Genomic DNA, 19,842 nt, shown 5'->3' on the forward strand with positions numbered 1-19,842 from the left:
AAGGACAGAAAAATAACAAGTAATTATGCAAAGTGCTAATGATAAAATCTTTGTTCTACTATATTGAACCAATCAAAAATGGTTTTACAATGTAAATAAACGATCAGCAAAATAACTACATACACCTAACTAATGAGTTTTCAACACACTGGGGATTGCCTTCTACTTCATTCACCTTTTCAAAATGTGACTATCATTCATTATACATTTTTCATAACTTGAAGACAGTTTGTTAGTTGTCTTCAATTATATTATTGCATAAGATGAAAAGTTAAAAGGTAGCACTAAATGTAGTCGTTAACTTTAATGTGCTGTTTGCTGCCGATCTGAAGTGGACTGCATGTGATCAAATGATCATTCTCCCCTTAGAAGTCTGTGTAAAGGGACCTCTTTGTCTGACAATAAGGAGCCACTACAAGCTGTTTGTGGGTTGTACTTTTGGACCACCAACAGCAACTGATTATTCACATGGAAGCGCTCATCCTGGATGGAATAACTATAGAATAGGCAGACAGGGCTTTAAAGAATTGATGCTAGAGCCTGAAATGACCTTGGTAGAGTCTAGCATAAGCTTATTTCATAGGAAGCATTTTTTCCATGACATGGATAACATTATTCAGTCTTCAAAGTTTGTGGGTGTTTGCCTATAAGAAAGATAATCTTTCATGCGTAAACTAAATATTTGCATACCAGTCGTCTTTCACAAAATAGTCAGTCGGAAAGATAACGGTAACGGGAAACACCTACCTGCTTGCTGTTATAGAGCTATAGATCTATGAGCATAATTTGCGAGCAGACATAATGAACGGTGTATACAATGTGGTTTTTTGTAAGCACAGTTGTTTTTTTGGGGGGGGCGGGGGGTATTCTCATACAGAAGGGCTTTGATTTCCTGTATGCCTTCGCTGTCTGTTGGACTGCAGACTGTGGTTAATGGTATCAGTCGTGACAGTTAGGGTGGAGTCCTGTGGTATACCTAGACATTAGCACACATACCCTTCAGCTTGATTGCCTTGCACCTCAAACACTGGGTTTCATTACTGAGCTGCCCAGATATAGTGTATAATGCTTTTAAGATATCAATACAAAGTACTTTGAAGGAAGACTGTATTGGGGTGCTGTGAACTATTCAGTTTACTGCAGATATTAAGAACGTTCAATAAACCTTGCCTGTCTTGTATGCTTCTATTTGCGATGTAGACCACATATGTGCAGTACCATACTTGGTTTAAGAAAGCTCTTATTTTTCATTCCTTAGTTTTAGGTAGTCTGTTTCTATTTAACTTCCTAGGTAGTTTCACCTCACCATATCTTTGGGGTCAAAAGCATCTTGTTGGTTAATGAAAAGAATGTGGCTCTACGGAAGCAATATAAAAGCTCCCTGGAATAGTGCGTTTGGAAGCAGTATTCCATGTGTCGTCTGTAAAGCCAGACCCAATTACTTTTCTCCATTGAGGAAAAAGATCCGACAGCAGATGTCAGAGGCGCAGTGGTTCTGACCCTGGGTCTCAGCCAAGGATTGCTTCCCCAAGCCCCAGCTCCCGGACAAGGCTGCATTGTATATGAGATTGCAGGCTCATGGATTACTCTAAACTAGCCTCTTTGATCAATGAATGGCTTTGGACAGGGTCAGAGAGAAGCCCTGCAATAATGAATGACAAACTGGCTGTTTTTTCACAATACTGCACAACCTTATCTTTGAACAGAGTTTTAATCTAAGATATATAAATACGCACAATAGAATTACCTTCCTTCCAGTAATGCTGATCAATACGCCTTTTAAATGCATACAGTGGTTTGCAGAAGTATTCACCCCCTGCAAAGTTTTTACATTTTGTTGGCACCTGAGCGTACTCCACGACGCTTTCAAATTAGACTTTACATGTAGAATCTACACAAACTACTCCACATTGATAAAGTTAAAAAATGCATATATAAAATAAGTAAGATTTACAGAGAAAAACAGATAAGTATTCAACCCCTTTGCTACTGCAGCCCTAAATCAGCTCGGGTACAAATGATTTGTTTGAAAGGTCACAAAATTAGTGAAATGGTTTAACTTGTAGATAATTTCCCTCAGGTATATAAAGACTTTCAAGCTGCTACTCACATAGTGATCCAACAAAGCAACCATGAAGACGAAGGAGCTTTCGGAACAAGTCAGGGATAAAGTGATAGAGAGGCACAGAGCAGGAGAAGGGTACAAGAAAATTTCAAAGGCGCCGATTATCCTTCTCAGCACAGTGAAGTCCATCATTAGAAGTGGAAGATGCATCATACCACCCAGACACTACCCAGATCAGGTCACCCTCCCAAACTGAACAGCCGGGCAAGCAGGAAACTGGTTTGGGATGTCACTCTGAAGCCAACAATGACCTTGAGAGATCTGCAAATTTCTGTGGCTGAGATGTGAGTCAGTGTTCACACATCAACAATAAGCCGGTCCCTACACAAAGCTGACCTGTATGGACGGGTGGCAAGAAAGAAGCCATTACTCAAAAAGCCTCATCTTAAAGCACGTATGGAGTTTGCGAAAAAGCATGCAGATGATACTGCAGACATGTGGAAAAAAGGTTTTGTGGTCAGACAAGACAAAAATTGAATTTTTCGGTCTAAATTCCAAGCGTCACGTCTTGCTCAAGCCTAACACTGCACATCACCCAGTCAACACCATCCCAACTGTCAAGCATGGTGGTGGCAGGATCATATTATGGGGATGCTTCTCTTCAGCAGGGACTGGGAAGCTTGTCAGGATAGATGGGAGAATGGATGGTGCAAAGTACAGGCGAATCCTTGAGGAAAACCTGTTTGAGTCAGCCAAGACTCTGAAACTGGGGAGGAAATTCACATTTCAGCAGGACAATGACCCAAAGGACAAAGCCAAAGCCACACTGGAGTGGTTGAACACGAAGAGAATTAATGTTCTTGAGTGGCCCAGTCAAAGTCCTGACTTGAATCGAATCGAAAATTTATGGCGAGACTTGCAGTCCATCAACGATCCCCAACAAACTTTTTTGACTGGAGCAATTTCCTGTTAAGAATGGGCAAAAATATCACTGTCCTACTGTGCAAAGCTAGTAGAGACCTATCCAAAAAGACTCATAGCAGTAATTGCTGCAAAAGGTGCTTCTACCAAGTATTGACTTAAGGGGCTGAATACTTATGCAACCAGTACATTTCAATTTGTACATTTTCTTTGCAAGTTTTGCGGATATTTAGCCTTCTCTTCATATAACAGTGTTCAGTTTAACCATTACAGCTTTGAATAAAAAAAGTTTGTTTGAAAAACTGTGCATACATTATTTGTAATTCAACAAAATGTGATACTATTGGTAGGGGGTGAATACTTCTGCAAACCACTATATGTCAGGCTCTGTAGCATAATGTATCTTGACTGTATAATGGGAACAGCCACTGACTGGAAGGGAGAACGGTTAATACCTGTAATAGAGTGCAAAGAGAGCATTGTTTTAAGCATTGTTTTAAATATTTTTAAGAAAAATAAAAAACTGAAATATCTTGCTTGCATAAGTATTCAACCCCCACACATTAATATTTGGTAGAGCCACTTTTCGCTGCAATAACGGCTTTAGTCTTTTGGGGTAAGTATGTACCAGCTTTGCGCACGGTGTCGGAGTGATTTTGGCCCATTCTTCTTGGCAGATTTGCTCCAGGTTGTTCAGGGTGGTTGGACGACGCTTGTGGACCGCAATTTTCAAATAGTGCCACAGATTCTCAATGGGATTTAGATCAGGACTTTGACTGGGCCACTGTAGGACATTCACCTTTTTGTTCTTGAGCCACTGCAGTGTTGCTTTGGCTTTATGCTTGGGATCATTGTCCTGCTGAAAGGTGAATTTCCTCCCAAACTTCAGTTTTTTAGCGGACTGAAGCAGGTTCTCTTGCAGTATTTCCCTGTATTTTGCTCCATCCATTCTTCCTTCAATTTTAACAAGATGCCCAGTCCCTGCTGATGAGAAGCATCCCCACAGCATGATGCTGCCACCACCATACTTCACTGTAGGGATGGTGTGTCTTGAGGCATGGGCAGTGTTAGGTTTGCGCCACACATAGCGCTTTGAGTTTTGGCCAAAAAGCTCTATCTTGGTCTCATCTGACCATAAAACCTTTTCCCACATCGCAGCTGGGTCACTCTCATGCTTTCTGGCAAACTCCAGACGTGCTTTCAGATGGTACTTTTTGAACTCTGTAGCTCCTTTAAAGTGATTGTTGGCCTCTCTGTGGCTTCTCTCACAAGTCTCCTTCTTGTTTGAGCGCTGAGTTTTGGGGGACGGCCTTTTCTTGGCAGTGCCTGGGTGGTGTGATGCAGCTTCCACTTCCTGATTATTGATCCAACTGTGCTCACTGGGATATCCAAACACTTGGATATTATTTTGTACCCTTTCCCTAATCTATGCATTTGTATTACTTTATCTAACTTCTGTAGAATGCTCTTTGGTCTTCATTTTCCTTCAGATTCACAGCCTGACCAATGATCCTTCAACAGTGGGGTTTTTATCCAGAAAATGTGACAGCAACTTTAATGGTTCACAGGTGGAGGCCAATGGTAAGGTAATTGTGTCCTCGTTAGGGCAATTTCTTTCATCGGTGTAAACTGGGAGCTTTCACAGCACAGGGGTTGAATACTTATGCAAGCAAGATATTTCAGTTTTTTGTTTTTCTTAAAAATATTTCCCAACATAAAACCAATGTCACCTTACAATAATTGATTTTGAGTTTCAGTGTTTTAAAATAAAATATCAAACAGAACAAAATTTCAATGTACCATTTGTAATTCAGTAATATGAGAGAATTGGTCAGGGGTCTGAATACTTTTGCAAGGCACTGTATGTATGTGTGTGTGTGTGTGTGTGTGTGTGTATATATATATATATATATATATATATATATATATATATATATATATATATATATATATACACAGTGCTGTGCAAAAGTTTTAGGCAGGTGTGAAAAAATGCTGTAAAGTAAGAATGCTTTCAAAAATAGACATGTTAATAGTTTATATTTATCAATTAACAAAATGCAAAGTGAGTGAACAGAAGAAAAATCTACATCAAATCAATATTTGGTGTGACCACCCTTTGCCTTCAAAACAGCATCAATTCTTCTAGGTACACTTGCACACAGTTTTTGAAGGAACTCGGCAGGTAGGTTGGCCCAAACATCTTGGAGAACTAACCACAGTTCTTCTGTGGATTTAGGCAGCCTCAGTTGCTTCTCTCTCTTCATGTAATCCCAGACAGACTCGATGATGTTGAGATCAGGGCTCTGTGGGGGCCATACCATCACTTCCAGGACTCCTTGTTCTTCTTTACGCTGAAGATAGTTCTTAATGACTTTTGCTGTATGTTTGGGGTCGTTGTCATGCTGCAGAATAAATTTGGGGCCAATCAGATGCCTCCCTGATGGTATTGCATGATGGATAAGTGTCTGCCTGTACTTCTCAGCATTGAGGAGACCATTAATTCTGACCAAATCCCCAACTCCATTTGCAGAAATGCAGCCCCAAACTTGCAAGGAACCTCCACCATGCTTCACTGTTGCCTGCAGACACTCATTCGTGTACCGCTCTCCAGCCCTTCAGCGAACAAACTGCCTTCTGCTACAGCCAAATATTTCAAATTTTGACTCATCAGTCCAGAGCTCCTGCTGCCATTTTTCTGCACAGTTGCTGTGTTTTCGTGCATAGTTGAGTCGCTTGGCCTTGTTTCCACATTGGAGGTATGGCTTTTTGGCCGCAAGTCTTCCATGAAGGCCACTTCTGACCAGACTTCTCCGGACAGTAGATGGGTGTACCAGGGTCCCACTGTTTTCTGCCAATTCTGAGCTGATGGCACTGCTGGACATCTTCCGATTGCGAAGGGAAGTAAGCATGAAGTGTCTTTCATCTGCTGCAGTAAGTTTCCTTGGCCGACCACTGCGTCTACGGTCCTCAACGTTGCCCGTTTCTTTGTGCTTCTTCAAAAGAGCTTGGACAGCACATCTGGAAACCCCTGTCTGCCTTGAAATTTCTGCCTGGGAGAGACCTTGCTGATGCAGTAGAACTACCTTGTGTCTTGTTGCTGTGCTCAGTCTTGCCATGGTGTATGACTTTTGACAGTAAACTGTCTTCAGCAACCTCACCTTGTTAGCTGAGTTTGGCTGTTCCTCACCCAGTTTTAGTCCTCCTACACAGCTGTTTCTGTTTCAGTTAATGATTGTGTTTCAACCTACATATTGAATTGATGATCATTAGCACCTGTTTGGTATAATTGTTTAATCATACACCTGTGCAAGTGTACCTAGAAGAATTGATGCTGTTTTGAAGGCAAAGGGTGGTCACACCAAATATGGATTTGATTTAGATTTTTCTTCTGTTCACTCACTTTGCATTTAGTTAATTGATAAATATAATCTATTAACATGTCTATTTTTGAAAGCATTCTTACTTTACAGCATTTTTTCACACCTGCCTAAACCTTTTTGTGTACTGTGTATGTGTGTATATATATATATATATATATATATATATATATATATATATATATATATATATATTGTATATATATATTGATTTCACTGGGTTTCCTGCAAGCTGGAGATCACCATCTTCCGTTAGTTGAACTGGAATTTGCATTACAAAGAACGTATTGTGTCTGTTTTGAATGTTACTGCAACAAAGAAGCAAAGCTTCCCAATGGAAAATTACAATAATAATAATAATAATTCTGGACCTTGACCTATTATGACATTGCGGGGGGGGGGGGGGGGGGGGTAAGGGTATTGCCAGACTGTCGCATTTCTAGCTGTATTTGTGGAGTGACTGTGGTACTCTTGGGAGTGATTATAATGCATTTTCCCCTGGGTATGGTACCTCCGTTTTAAATAAACATTTCTTCTTTTTAACCGCATTGTCTGCTTATACACTGTGAATAATTATTCCTTTTTGCACCACCCAACACCTGAGCCACAGATGTGACTTTTCTCTGTGCACTATGTGTGTGGGTCTCTATTTACATTTATATTGTTTTGCCATTTTAATCTAGATCTCAAATCGGTACATCTGCGTGTGGTTAGAGGTGACTATATGGGTTCACTATATGTACACCTACACTTAGACCAAACTCAAAGGCTAACGCTAGCAGCGGACATTGTGTTAGATGTAACAAAACACGTCAACACTGTTTTAAAAGAAATCAAAAGCTAACCCTGCTTCATAAAAGCACTTCTATTATATCCCTGCAAGCTTTGTCTGAATTACAGTTTTCAGTGCATACTCTACAAAAAATGCACCAACACACAAGCTGAAACTGAACATTAAAATTCAACATCTAAACAAAAGCGGCAAGCTACTGGAAATCTGTGTCCTTTGTATGGCCCCTGTTTCTATGCCAACACTGTTTCAATCCAGGCGTGGTTTTTTTTTTTTTTATTTATTTTTTTGTGCTATTGGGGATCGGCTTTACAACACTACCTGAGACTACCAAGAGCGTCTTTTAAATCACAAATGAATGCTAACCCCCCCGCTCTGCCTAGGGTTCCTTTTGAAAGGGCTGACTGCTCTCATCTCACGATTGCCGAGTACTCCAAATGAATTTGTGAAGAATAAACCAGAGCCTTTTGTTGGGAAATGGAACAGTTTTTGAATAATAGCTCTGGGTTTATTGTGTGTAAGCCAGCAAGCCCTTTCGACACCAGTGCCTGGTTAAGATTGCAAGCTTCAGGTATTATTCTGCGTTGTTTAGCAATGTGTAACAAGTGCTTTTCAGACTCTCTACCTATCATACTGTTTTCATGCATTTCCTTGATATTGAAATTGAGCAGTCCTATTATGTTCTTACAGTACAGGAAATGCTTGTTAATCTGAACCTGGGTTCTCAGAACTGATTTAAAACCAGAACAATGCCAGTTAAGCTGTCCTATCGACACAGAGCAAACAGTTAAAACCATTTTCTCTAATTCCAGCTTTATTGCTGTTTAGTCAAAGTGCCTCTGTTGCTTAGGTTTTACTGTTTTCTTTTTTTTCATTTTGATGACTTCTGGTTTCATATTCCTGTGGCCTTATCCTCCTTTTGGTTTTGACTTGATCTTGTGTGTTATAGTGACTTCCTTCACTAGAAGGCGGCTTCACTATGTGGTATGTAAGGTTTGTAGGCACATTTAAATGCCAGTGATTTACTAGTGTTGATCAGTTCACAGTGGTTTCTGAGGTCCCATAGCAGGAACCTTGCACATGTTTTGTACGCATAACTTGAAAATGTAGTTTCAAAACAGCTGCAGTGACATAGGTATACCTGTGAAAAGCCGAAGAAGCAATTTGCAGGTTCATAATATACTATATATACTAATATATCACGGGCAATGTGAAAAAATACTTGCATACATAATTTACTTTAACTAACAAGCCCACTGACAACCAACCAGACATACCCTTGTGAAAGTCTTAGTCAAAATGCACGTTCAGACTTTTTTTGTTTGTTCCTGCACTGCTATAAAACATGAAGTATACTGTACAGCGGCATGCATTGACAATGTTGTAGCAGTCACAGTGCCACCTATATCATGTAAAAACGAGAAGCAATGTCATTACATCTCTCAGTAAACAACACATTGAACAGTATTAATGATAGAGGAAGTGTTGAAATAATTGAATGATGTCAAAAACTTTCAATGCTCTGCATTCACTTTCCTGTTTTGAATCTTTGAATCTATGAAATACCAAGAAACAGATGAAAGGCTTGCTTTTCTTTCTTTTTAAAAAAAAAACAACCAAAAACCAACAGCTTTAGGTAGATATTTGTTGTTCTTTTACCCAATCTTTGCAATTCACATTAGACTAGCAAATATGTTTTAAGTATTGGATTCAATATTTAACACAAATGAAGTGCACTTATGCAGGTCTTTTTATAATTCAAGATAAAAGCAGTAAGCTTCTTTATAATGTATGCCTTCTTGACTTGTGCACTTATGCAGGTCTTTTTATAATTCAAGATAAAAGCAGTAAGCTTCTTTATCAATGTATGCCTTCTTGACTTGGTCATGCACTGTTTCTTTTATTGTACTATACCATATGTGTAAGTTGTATGTTGAGCACTACATTTGTTAGTCATATGAACTCCCTTTATTAACTACTTGTTTTGAGAGGATTCTATATGCTGTGTCCGTCTGTCCATCCATCACACTTTTGATACTACGATATATCATGATTACGAATATTCATGATAATCCTACCGTGGACATGTTTAAATGATCCGATACTCGTAGAAAACGATAGTCACATGACTTGCTCAACATGGCTGAAGCAGAATAAGTGCTTTTCTCTCCAAATAAGAGGGTAAAATCATCGGTGTGGCTGACTTTGGCTACAGAAAAAGATGTAGAGGGAAGTACCATAGAAGATGGTCATCCAATCTGCTGAATATGTGGCAAAACCACAACAGCGAAAGCAGGAAAAACTTCAAACAAGAATTTCCCTTGATTTTTTTTTCGGTACGATGCCTTCCCTATAGTGTCCCCCATTATAACACCACCCTCACTTGTTGCCACAATTTTTTTACCTGGAAGAGATTCTCATTTTATTTCTCCCATTATAGTTTTATTTGTCCCATTGTACAAAAATACAGTTTTCCATTAATTTCTCCGCCGTCATTCTGCCACTAACACATGTTCGATACTTTACTGCCTGCGCAAGCAAGGGTTATTTATAAATGCAAACTAAACATTTAAAACAATGTGTTAAGTTATGTAAATGTGCATTTAAACTAGTAGACAGTTGCACTGCTTAAATTCAGTAAGAGAAGAATAGAAAGTAATTTTAGTGGATCTTTTTCCATTTTTTTAAATTGGAATGTTATGCTTTTTAATTTTACTTTTGGGGTGGTGGTTTTATTTAAAAAATAATTGAGAACAGTTAGTTGCAGTTTTTTACTATGGTGTGTGCCTTACAGAAAGCAAGTAGTTTAAATGTATTGAAAGAAAGACATGCTTTAAATTGTATTTTTGGGTTGTTTCTAAGTACATTTAAATAAATAATATGTGTAAATAAAGCATAAGGAGGAAAAATAAATTTGCAGTCCCATTTGGACAGACTTCAATCAAGGTCTCAATTTTCTGTAAATTTTAATAATGGTAAAACTGTATTGGGGAAAATGTCATTAAGATTATTATTTTTCTTCCACCTGTGTGTTATTAATAATGTATCATCAAAATGGGGAGTGTCAAATTTGATCTGTTTTTATTTTTTACATTCTGTTTTAGGGGTAGGATAACAGTACTACTGCTAATGAAAGTTGGTGATTTCCTCAGTCTCATGATATGTCTTCATTCTTGCTAGAACCTTGCTCTTTTTTTAACGCTCTGTAGACCATATCCCACAGAGACAAAAAGACAAAACACAAGTAAAATTTATTTTTATTCACTTAAAGTTACAAAATAACTGCTACTATCGTGATAATCTGTGTATCATGAAATACTGGGCTCATAACTATTTGTATCGTGGATTTACTATCATTTCATCCCAAGTCACACTATATTGGGTGAACACATTAGCTGCATTGCTTTTGCACCAATCTTCACTAAACTTATTATACACTCCTAGCCTCTTGTATAAGTTTCAGATTGCATTTCACTATAAATTACTCTTATTACGGGATTATGAGGACCCCCCTGTATGTGCCTGCACTTGAGAGCATCAATTAAACAGTCGGCATTAAATCGCCCTTGTTCCCAACTTTGAGCCTCACGTCTCACATGTATATTGTATTACTCGCATATGCTTGTTTTCCGTCGTTTGAATGCTTTTGTGAAGTCTATGCATTAGTTTCGCTTCTTGCTATTGAATAATAAAGTGTTCGCAATGCATCAATTGTTAGTGATTATTACCTCTGGTGTTTGATTAGGAAATTGGTTGCTGAGTAGAGTGATTTATTATCCCATTGGAAGATACCAGCTGAGCTTGGAATCTTAAAATTTACAGCTAGTTTCACAGACCCTGATTAGACAACCTGATCTTAGGACAGGTAGTCCAAGATTAGCGCTTACTGAGGTCTGTGAAACCAGCAGAAAAAAGGTTCATAATGTAAGGTGTTTGCAGTTGCATAACAAATGTAGCACGATGTTAGCCAGGCCAAGAGCTACTGTTCTTTTTCTGTGTATTTTAGAAGCCGTTGTGTCCTCAATATCAGCAGCTGCTACCAATTGCACTTGTTTCTTTTCTTGCAGTTTGTTGTTTTAGGATTGATCAGGTAAAGGTTGTTTTTCACCCCAAGCTGAAAGATTTACCCTTGAATCATCGCAGGAAAGCTTTGATAGGCTAAAGCAAAACAATATTTAATTATAGAATGAGGAAGTGTGCATATGTGGCATGAAAATCTGGCCTCACAAGATAATGCACGGGTTTTTTGTTTTTGGTGTGTGTGTGTGTGTGTGTGTGTGTTTTTGTTTTTTTTAATATATATATTCAGAGGTACAGTATGTTCGGGCGTAAGTATTGCCCAACACTATGACAATAATACTGCGTCACTCAAAAACATGTTGCATGTACTTTTTTTTGTGTGTGCCAGCTGGTGGAATAATCAAACAATAGAATGCATTTTTAACAATCCTTCTACTTTTTTAACAAAAACAATCTGTAATTCCCAATTAGCACCTGCAATAAGACAGAACCTTTCAGTCGAGATTAAGACAAAGCGATTTTGGAGATTAAAAGATTAAACCCTTTTGACAATTTACATTTTTATAGAGTCTCCCAATAATGAGAGATCTTGTCCTGCCTTTCTATTGATACAACAATCTACACAAATAAACACTGTGCCTCTTTCTGGTCACATGATCTTGGGATATGTTGAATATGGAGACGGGTTTAAAATGGAGCTGCAGCTGGTTATAGTTAAGTGATTTCTCCAAAAAGTTCCTGATAAATACTGTATTTGGATGAAAGTTGGGGATATCTGCGTAACACGGTCTTTGCTAAAGACTCAATGTCTGGATGAAGGCACCAGTCAAAACATTTCTCTACTTGACTTAGGGTTTAATTTAAATTAATGCCCCGCTGGGATTTTTTACAGCTGTTTTTTTTTTTTGAGAACTTAACAGCACTAGGTTATCAACCTGGAGTGCATCAACCACTTATTTTTATGGGTAATCTCAGGATAAACCACGGTGCTGTAAAATGCACTAAAAAATTGTGTAGGTTGATCAAATCAGCCCCTTAGTTTCTTTGTAAGTTTTACTTTATAATAATATTATTGCGCATTATGGGTAAAATGGCTGACTCCAAACAACAGTGACCTGAGAGAAGCACTACTGTGGTAGTGACTCAGCAGTCTCGATGGAGTCTCAATGTTACTGCCTGCTGGCTCTGTCCAATTGGTGACTTTGCTCCCTGATACTGTTGACCTTTTTTTCCAGGCAGCCTGTTAGGTATTCAAACTCGCTTCACAATCCACAGCCATCTGCTTAAAAGCTGTTGTTCAGCTGGCTTCACCGAAACAAATAATTACGCAAAGACTGTTTACTGTAAAAGTATGTTTTAAAAAAGTGCTTTTGCTAACGGGAAAAAAACTATACAATGAAAGCTTAGTGTGCTTTTTTTTTTGTTGTAATTTCTTTTTCCTGCTCCATCCCGTACACAGTAGGTTATGGGTCTGTATCCTGCTTGACCAAGCTCTTTTCAGATGTGCAGAATTCATTGTCAACGGCCGTCTAGACTTGCAAAACAGTCTCAAGTGCAGCGGAGATCTTGAACTTTCTCCAACAATCCTAAAACAATACAGATTGTAGATTTTATTAGTTGATTAAAAAAATAGTAACTAGTATGAGCTGATAGAGGAAGCAAGATTTCTGTTACAGAGTGAGCTAGCATTATTAGATATCACTTTATGTACCATACCATCTTGTTACCTCCCACTGCACTTTCTCATATCTCAAATGCTCAACCACAGAATAGATTTTTTGCAGCAAAATTTCAATGCAGGGTGAGACGGTAAGATCAATGTTAAACCAGGAAAGAACACAAGCCGGAATCTCTCTAGGGTACAAATTGTGTTACTCCTATTAAAAGCCTGTTGTTGACCCTTGACCTCAGATTTCATTGATGTGGTGCCACATTGGCCCCAGAAGACTTTGGAGATTACTTTTTAGACAGATTAGCTAGCTTTAGTGCGAGTCAGCTATTCCTGACCACTTGAAAAGTCTTTCTTATGATTTCCATTACATGAGAGTAGATGTTAAAACTTCATGCTGATTTGAACTTGGCTCTCGCCAAGATAAGCACCAACTAAGACGTAGCTTTACAGTAAACTAATGTGATCCATCTGTGTCTCCATCCATTTGCGTTTCCTTCCATATGATGATGTAGATATCCTTCTGCCTGGTGTTGATGGCTGAAGTGTAATGCTGGCTCCAGGGATCAGCTTATTTTGCCTCTCTAGCGCATCAGCACACACAACGGTTGCAATGCTGGCTCTGGGGATCAACCACAGTGCGGTCTCCCCAGCGCATCAGCATGACAACCGTCTGGATTCAGCTAAGTAGGGTACATCTCTGAGGTCTTTCAAGTGGGCACCTTCCATCCTTGGTGTTTCGTTGACTAGCCCACGACACCTCAAGAGGGCTCGACGGTGATTCTGGTGTCCCAGCATTACCCTCCTCCACCCCCCACTCAACTCAGCCCAGCTTACTTACCCGTACATCATTGTTTCTTTCTTTCTATTGTGCTTGAGGTCCCCAACCAGAATCACACCCAATCACAGCCAATTGCTGCTCCTCTCTGCTACTTCAGATAAGTTCTTCACTCTTGGCCACTGAATCTGACGTCTCTGAGAAACTGGGTTGTAGAGTGTGCCATAAATCCTCGACAACCCACCTCCACTGGATAAACCCGGACTCTCCATCCCCGCTGTTCCGCTTCAGCGGCTAGTTGAGAATACCACAGTTTCTTCCTCTCATATGCCTTAGACAGCCAGCATCATTCATACATAACAATCTACAGTAATGAAGGCACATTAGATTTAAAATATATATTTCTGGTTATTATAAAAAAATTATAAAAAATAGTCCTAGAGTATCAGACAGCAGTGTTCTTGAGCATTGAATACACCTAGTTCAAAAGGACAAACAGCAGAAGTCTGTCTGTATTGACTTGACACGGGTACCATGCCAATAGAGAACCTCTAATGGTTTCTACGTGTGTGTGCTCTAGTGGCTGGTTGGTGGGTTTGGATGAAGATGGAGGACATCATTAGATGTCTAGAAAACAGCATTGCTTGTTTTTTAAAATCATTTCATTATGAGAAGGGGCAGTGTTATGGCAGTGCTTCATCTGAGTTCACCCAAAAAGTATGTGATAGGCCTCATGAGAGCACTTGCAATTTTTAACTCCAAAGTGACTTTAGCAGCTTTAATTCATTAGAACCACCTACCTTGCGTTTACTAGTTAGTTTGGTGAGTATTTAGAGATTGTTTACATGCAATGCAAGCATTATTGAATATTGGTTTAGCTGGGTGCCTGTTCACAGCAGCGGGTAAATGTTTTTGTCAGATTCAAATCTATAAACTTTGTAGTTGTGTGAAAACATGTCAAACTTTTATTGGATCTTTTGTTGTGACCCCCATATAAAGATTATGTTGGTATCTTGTCTCCCGTTCTCATAATACAATATAAAGAAAACGGACACTTGTTGAGCACTCCTCGTGCAAGGCATCACAAAGTGCACTACAGGAACTTCTATCACACATTACATTTTATTTATTTGTTATATTTTTATAAGAATTGTCTGAAGTACTATTGCACTTGGAGTGAGTGAGTATAGTGCAGAGCAGCAGAGTTCTGACCTTTTCTGTAATGTTGGTTCTTTTTCTTGCAGTGTTGTTCCGCTGCTCAGAGAATCTATTGGAATACTAATGCAGAGAACCCCTCCTTCACTGGACCACGTCCTCCCAGAGTGTTACCAGCGGGTAAGCAGCAGGAGTACAGAGGGGCCATGCATGTTGCATCACATTTGTTTAGTGTTTTTTACTTTTAAGATTTGCCATCAAAACAAAAGGGTATATGATATTGCAAGTCTTTTTTAATGTATTTAAGTCACCTGGATCTTCTTACTTGGTATAGTTTTGTAACAGTTCAGTCATATTCAGGTGACTGTACATTGCAAATATTTTGTAGAAACACAAATATCTGCATTTTCCATTGTCACCAGCAAGAGCAGCCAGAGTCTGTGCCAGAATTGGATTTAACAGGTGTTTTGCATGTTTGTTTGTGTTTCAGGTCCAGCAGCTCCAAGGAGTTTACAATCTGCAGGAGCCACACTTCTGGACCCTTTGTACCGACGTTAACATTGGAACTCTGAAGCTGCTGGTAGCCCCAGATGCGGATTCCCGGTGGATTTTAAGTCAGACGCACAACATTTTCACCCAGGTAGGGCGCTGAACAGTACAGACCACAAACTGTTTGGGCAGCGAGTGCTTTTGACTGCGAGTCCTAGTTATCTATGGCCCAATTCAATAATAAAAAACAAAATGAAATTTACTGGTTGCATAAGTATTCAGCCCCTTAAGTCAGTACTTGGTAGAAGCACTTTTTGCAGCAGTCACTGCTATGAGTCTTTTTGGTCTGTACCAGCTTTGCACAGTAGGATGGTGACATTTTTGCCCATTCTTCATGGAAAAATTGCTCCAGTTCTGATAAGTTTGTTGGGGATTGTCGATGGACTGCAATCTTCAAGTCTCGCCATAAATTTTCAATTCGATTCAAGTCAGGACTTTGACTGGGCCACTCAAGGACATTAATTCTCTTCTTGTTCAACCACTCCAGTGTGGCTTTGGCTTTGTGCTTCGGGTCATTGTCCTGCTGTAATGTGAATTTCCTCCCCAGTTTCAGAGTCTTGGCTGACTCAAACAGGTTTTCCTCAAGGATTCACCTGTACTTTGCACCATCCATTCTCCCCTCTATCCTGACAAGCTTCCCAGTCCCTGCTGAAGAGAAGCATCCCCATAATATGATGCTGCCACCACCATGCTTGACAGTTGGGATGGTGTTGACTGGGTGATGTGCAGTGTTAGGCTTGAGCCAGACGTGACGCTTGGAATTTAGACCGAAAAGTTCAATTTTTGTCTCGTCTGACCACAAAACCTTTTTCCACATGTCTGCAGTATCATCCGCGTGCTTTTTCGCAAACTCCATACGTGCTTTAAGATGAGACTTTTTGAGTAATGGCTTCTTTCTTGCCAGCCGTCCATACAGGTCAGCTTTGTGTAGGGACCGTCTTATTGTTGATGTGTGAGCAATGACTCCCATCTCTGACACAGAACTTTGCAGATCTCTCAAGGTCATTGTTGGCTTCAGAGTGACATCCCAAACCAGTTTCCTGCTTGCCCAGCTGTTCAGTTTGGGAAGGCGACCTGATATGGGTGGTGTGATGCATCTTTCACTTCTTAACGGTGGACTTCACTGTGCTGAGAGGGATAATTGGCGCCTTCTGAAATTTTCTTTTATTATTATTATTATTATTATTATTATTATTATTATTATTATTATTATTATTATAATTATTATTTATTTCTTAGCAGACGGCCTTATCCAGGGCAACTTACAGTCGTAAACAAAAATACATTTCAAGAATCACAGTACAAGTATTAATACAATTAAGAGCAAGATAAAATACAATGACTTCGGTTCTAGCAAGTACAAGTATATGCCAAAATCCAATTCAATAACGGAGCAGATAAGTGTCAGTGATAGTTACATCAGGATATAATTAAATACAAAATACTACAGATTAAATGAGACTTGTGACAGATTACAGTACTCTGTAAAGTACATGATGAAATGCAGTAAAATAGGGAGCAGATAAGAGCAAGTAAAGCACATTAAGGAAGAGTGATAAAGTGTCCAGAGGGAAAAGAGGAGTTCTACAGGTGCTGTCTGAAGAGGTGAGTCTTGAGGAGGCGTCTGAAGGTGGTCAGGGACTGGGTAGCCCTGACATCTGTAGGAAGGTCATTCCACCACTGTGGGGCGAGGGTGGAGAAGGAGCGGGCTTTGGAGGCAGGGGAGCGTAGAGGAGGTACAGCCAGTCTTCTAGTGCAGGAGTAGCAGAGAGGTCGAGTAGGGGTGTAGGGAGAGATGAGGGTCTGGAGGTAGCTGGGTGCAGTCTGGTCAAGGCATCTGTAGGCGAGTACAAGAGTCTTGAACTGGATGCGAGCGGTGATCGGGAGCCAGTGGAGTGAGCGGAGCAGTGGAGTTGCGTGGGAGAAGCGAGGCAGAGAGAACACCAGGCGGGCAGCGGAGTTCTGGATTATTTTTCTGCTCCTGACCCTTCTCCTGCTCTGTGCCTCTCTACCACTTTATCCCTGACTTGTTTCGAAAGCTCTTTGGTCTTCATGGTTGCTATGTGAGTTGCAGCTTGAAAGTCTTTATATACCTGAGGGAAATTATCTTCAAGTTAAACCACTTTGAGAACACACAGGCTGAAACCATTTCACTAATTTTCTGACCCTTCAAACAAATCATTTGCACCTGAGCTGATTTAGGGCTGCAGTAGCAAAGGGGTTGAATACTTATGCAACTGCGATTAATCTGTTTTTCTCTGTAAATCTTACTTATTTATATTCTATATACATGTTTTAACTTTCAGTGTGGAGTAGTTTGTGTAGATTCTGCATGTAATTTGAAAGCAATGTGGAGTATGCTCAGGTGCCAACAGAATGTGAAAACTTTGCAGGGGGCTGAATACTTCTGCAAACCACTCCTTATATTAAACTGAACACTGTTATATGAGGAGGAGGTTAAATGTCAGCAAATCTTGCAAAGAAAATCTACAAAATGAAATTTACTGGTTGCATAAGTATTCAGCCCCTTAAGTTAGTACTTGGTAGAAGCACCTTTTGCAGCAATTACTGCTATGAGTCTTTTTGGATAAGAGTTGTGGAGTACGCTCAGGTGCCAACAAAATGTGAAAACTTTGCAGGGGGGTGAATACTTCTGCAAATCACTGTATATGTGTGTATGTATATATGTGTGTGTGTGTGTGTGTGCGTATATATATATATATATATATATATATATAATTTAATTGGTTTGCGCAACTCAAAAACGCAGCTAATAATAAAGCTGTTGTCATTATGTACGACTAAATTCATTCTTTCTTTTCCTTTACAGGCAGGAGTTAGGCAACTTTATGTACAGATTGATGTTGCAGCTATGTAGTGGCCCTTACATTGGACTCCTTGGACCAAAGCCTTCCTGGTACTGTAGGGATCAACGACATCTATCCGCCTGGCATTAAACACCTCCGTCAAGAAAGAGGGACCAAGATGGACATGCATTTGCTCTCGACCCCTCCTGAAGTTATTTCTTTTGAAGAAACTTGCCATTGAAACAATATGTAGAACACAATTATGTTGGACTTTTTTGTCTTTTTACCTGCTCCCATAGAACAGTCTCAATTGTGATTTATTTTTTATTATTTTTATAATTGATTCCCAACCATACAGTAGTATTATTATTTGTATTATTAGGTTGTTACATTTTGTACGCCATGTGCTTATCAGAGTCTCCAAAACTGATCATTCCTATAGACATATATAAAAGAAAATAAGGGTTAAATTATGGAAGGGATCTGCTTACTTTTTTTGTTTAATTTTTTTTCTTGTTTTTGTAAATAACACCTCAATAGCTGATGTCCTGATATGTAATTCAAATGTTTGTAATCTGTCGTTTGCACTTTGCAGACTTTATGAGCCAAACCATATTGGGTTTCCAAAGTGCCTTTTGACCACTATGATTATGGACAATCCGGGCATGGGCATTAAGACATGACCTGTTTTAATCTGAACTCTTGGATGAGATACAACAAACACGTGGGGGGTTTGAAAAGCTATTCTCATCTATTTGATACTGAATGAAGTAGCTATATTTTTTTCTCTCTCTGTCTCTCTCATTACATAGTTCAGATCTACAGCAGGGTTACGACAAAACATTTATCCACTGCAACGGTTCTTAACATGGCTACAGCTACTTGAGATTTCATGACAATTCCACTTTACCATTTTTAAACACAAACATCCCTGTGGGCAGTGCACACTTGTTTATTTGAGTTTTATTGCATATCTGTGTTGTTCCATTAAAGGGATAAATGTTAGAACACATGTGCAGAATGAGAAATTCACATTTTGATGATTTTATTTTCCTGGTGTATGTTGATTCAACAAACCTGGGTGTATAGATGATCAGCTGTCCTTTTGCAATAAAAAAAGGTTATCAAGCATTGGTGATTTTGTTTTCAAGTTGCACACATCATATACATTGCAGCAAGCAGGCTACACTTTGAAGCAAAAGCTTCAAAAGTCTGTGTTTCCCCCATACATTAAATCTGCAATAGCCATTAAAAATATAATTACTGGGAGCTCCCAGGGGACACCGCACAATTGGCCAAGCGCCGCACGGGGGGGGGGGGGGGGGCTTAGGTAGGCCAGGGTGTCCTCGGCTCACCGCGCCTGCGGGCTTGCATGTAAGCTGCCCATAGTTGCATTGTCCTCTGACGATGTAGCTCTGAGGTGGCTGCATGATCTGTTATAAGTGGTTAAATACACTGCCCTGCAACTTTATTAAGAACTCTACTTAATATCATGTTGGCCCGTTTGCCCTGATCGCAAGCGGGCCAACATGATATTAGGTCACGACTTGACATGGCGCAGACTCCAGTACTGGAAGGTGTTGCTGAGGGATGTTAATCCATTCTGTCATTAACATTTCATGCAATTGGTGCAGAGATGTAGGCAGAGGATTGTGATCATGAATGTGTCAAGTTCATCCCAAATATGCTCAACTTGACTGATCCTGGG

General features: G+C 39.6%; 1 protein-coding gene across 1 annotated transcript in view; it reads left to right on the plus strand.

The window, feature by feature from the left end:
* Window positions 1-19,265, plus strand: part of LOC117403396 (zinc transporter 7) — a 39,884-nt gene extending 20,619 nt beyond the window's left edge. The window contains exons 9-11 of the mRNA XM_034005516.3: window positions 14,868-14,958; window positions 15,269-15,418; window positions 18,158-19,265. Of these exons, the coding sequence (XP_033861407.2) occupies window positions 14,868-14,958; window positions 15,269-15,418; window positions 18,158-18,205 (289 nt within the window). The 3' untranslated portion in view covers window positions 18,206-19,265. The remainder of the gene's footprint in view (window positions 1-14,867; window positions 14,959-15,268; window positions 15,419-18,157) is intronic.
* The last annotated feature ends 577 nt before the right edge of the window (window positions 19,266-19,842 follow it).

The sequence above is a fragment of the Acipenser ruthenus genome, chromosome 10, assembly GCF_902713425.1.
Source record: "Acipenser ruthenus chromosome 10, fAciRut3.2 maternal haplotype, whole genome shotgun sequence".
Lineage (NCBI taxonomy): Eukaryota > Metazoa > Chordata > Actinopteri > Acipenseriformes > Acipenseridae > Acipenser > Acipenser ruthenus.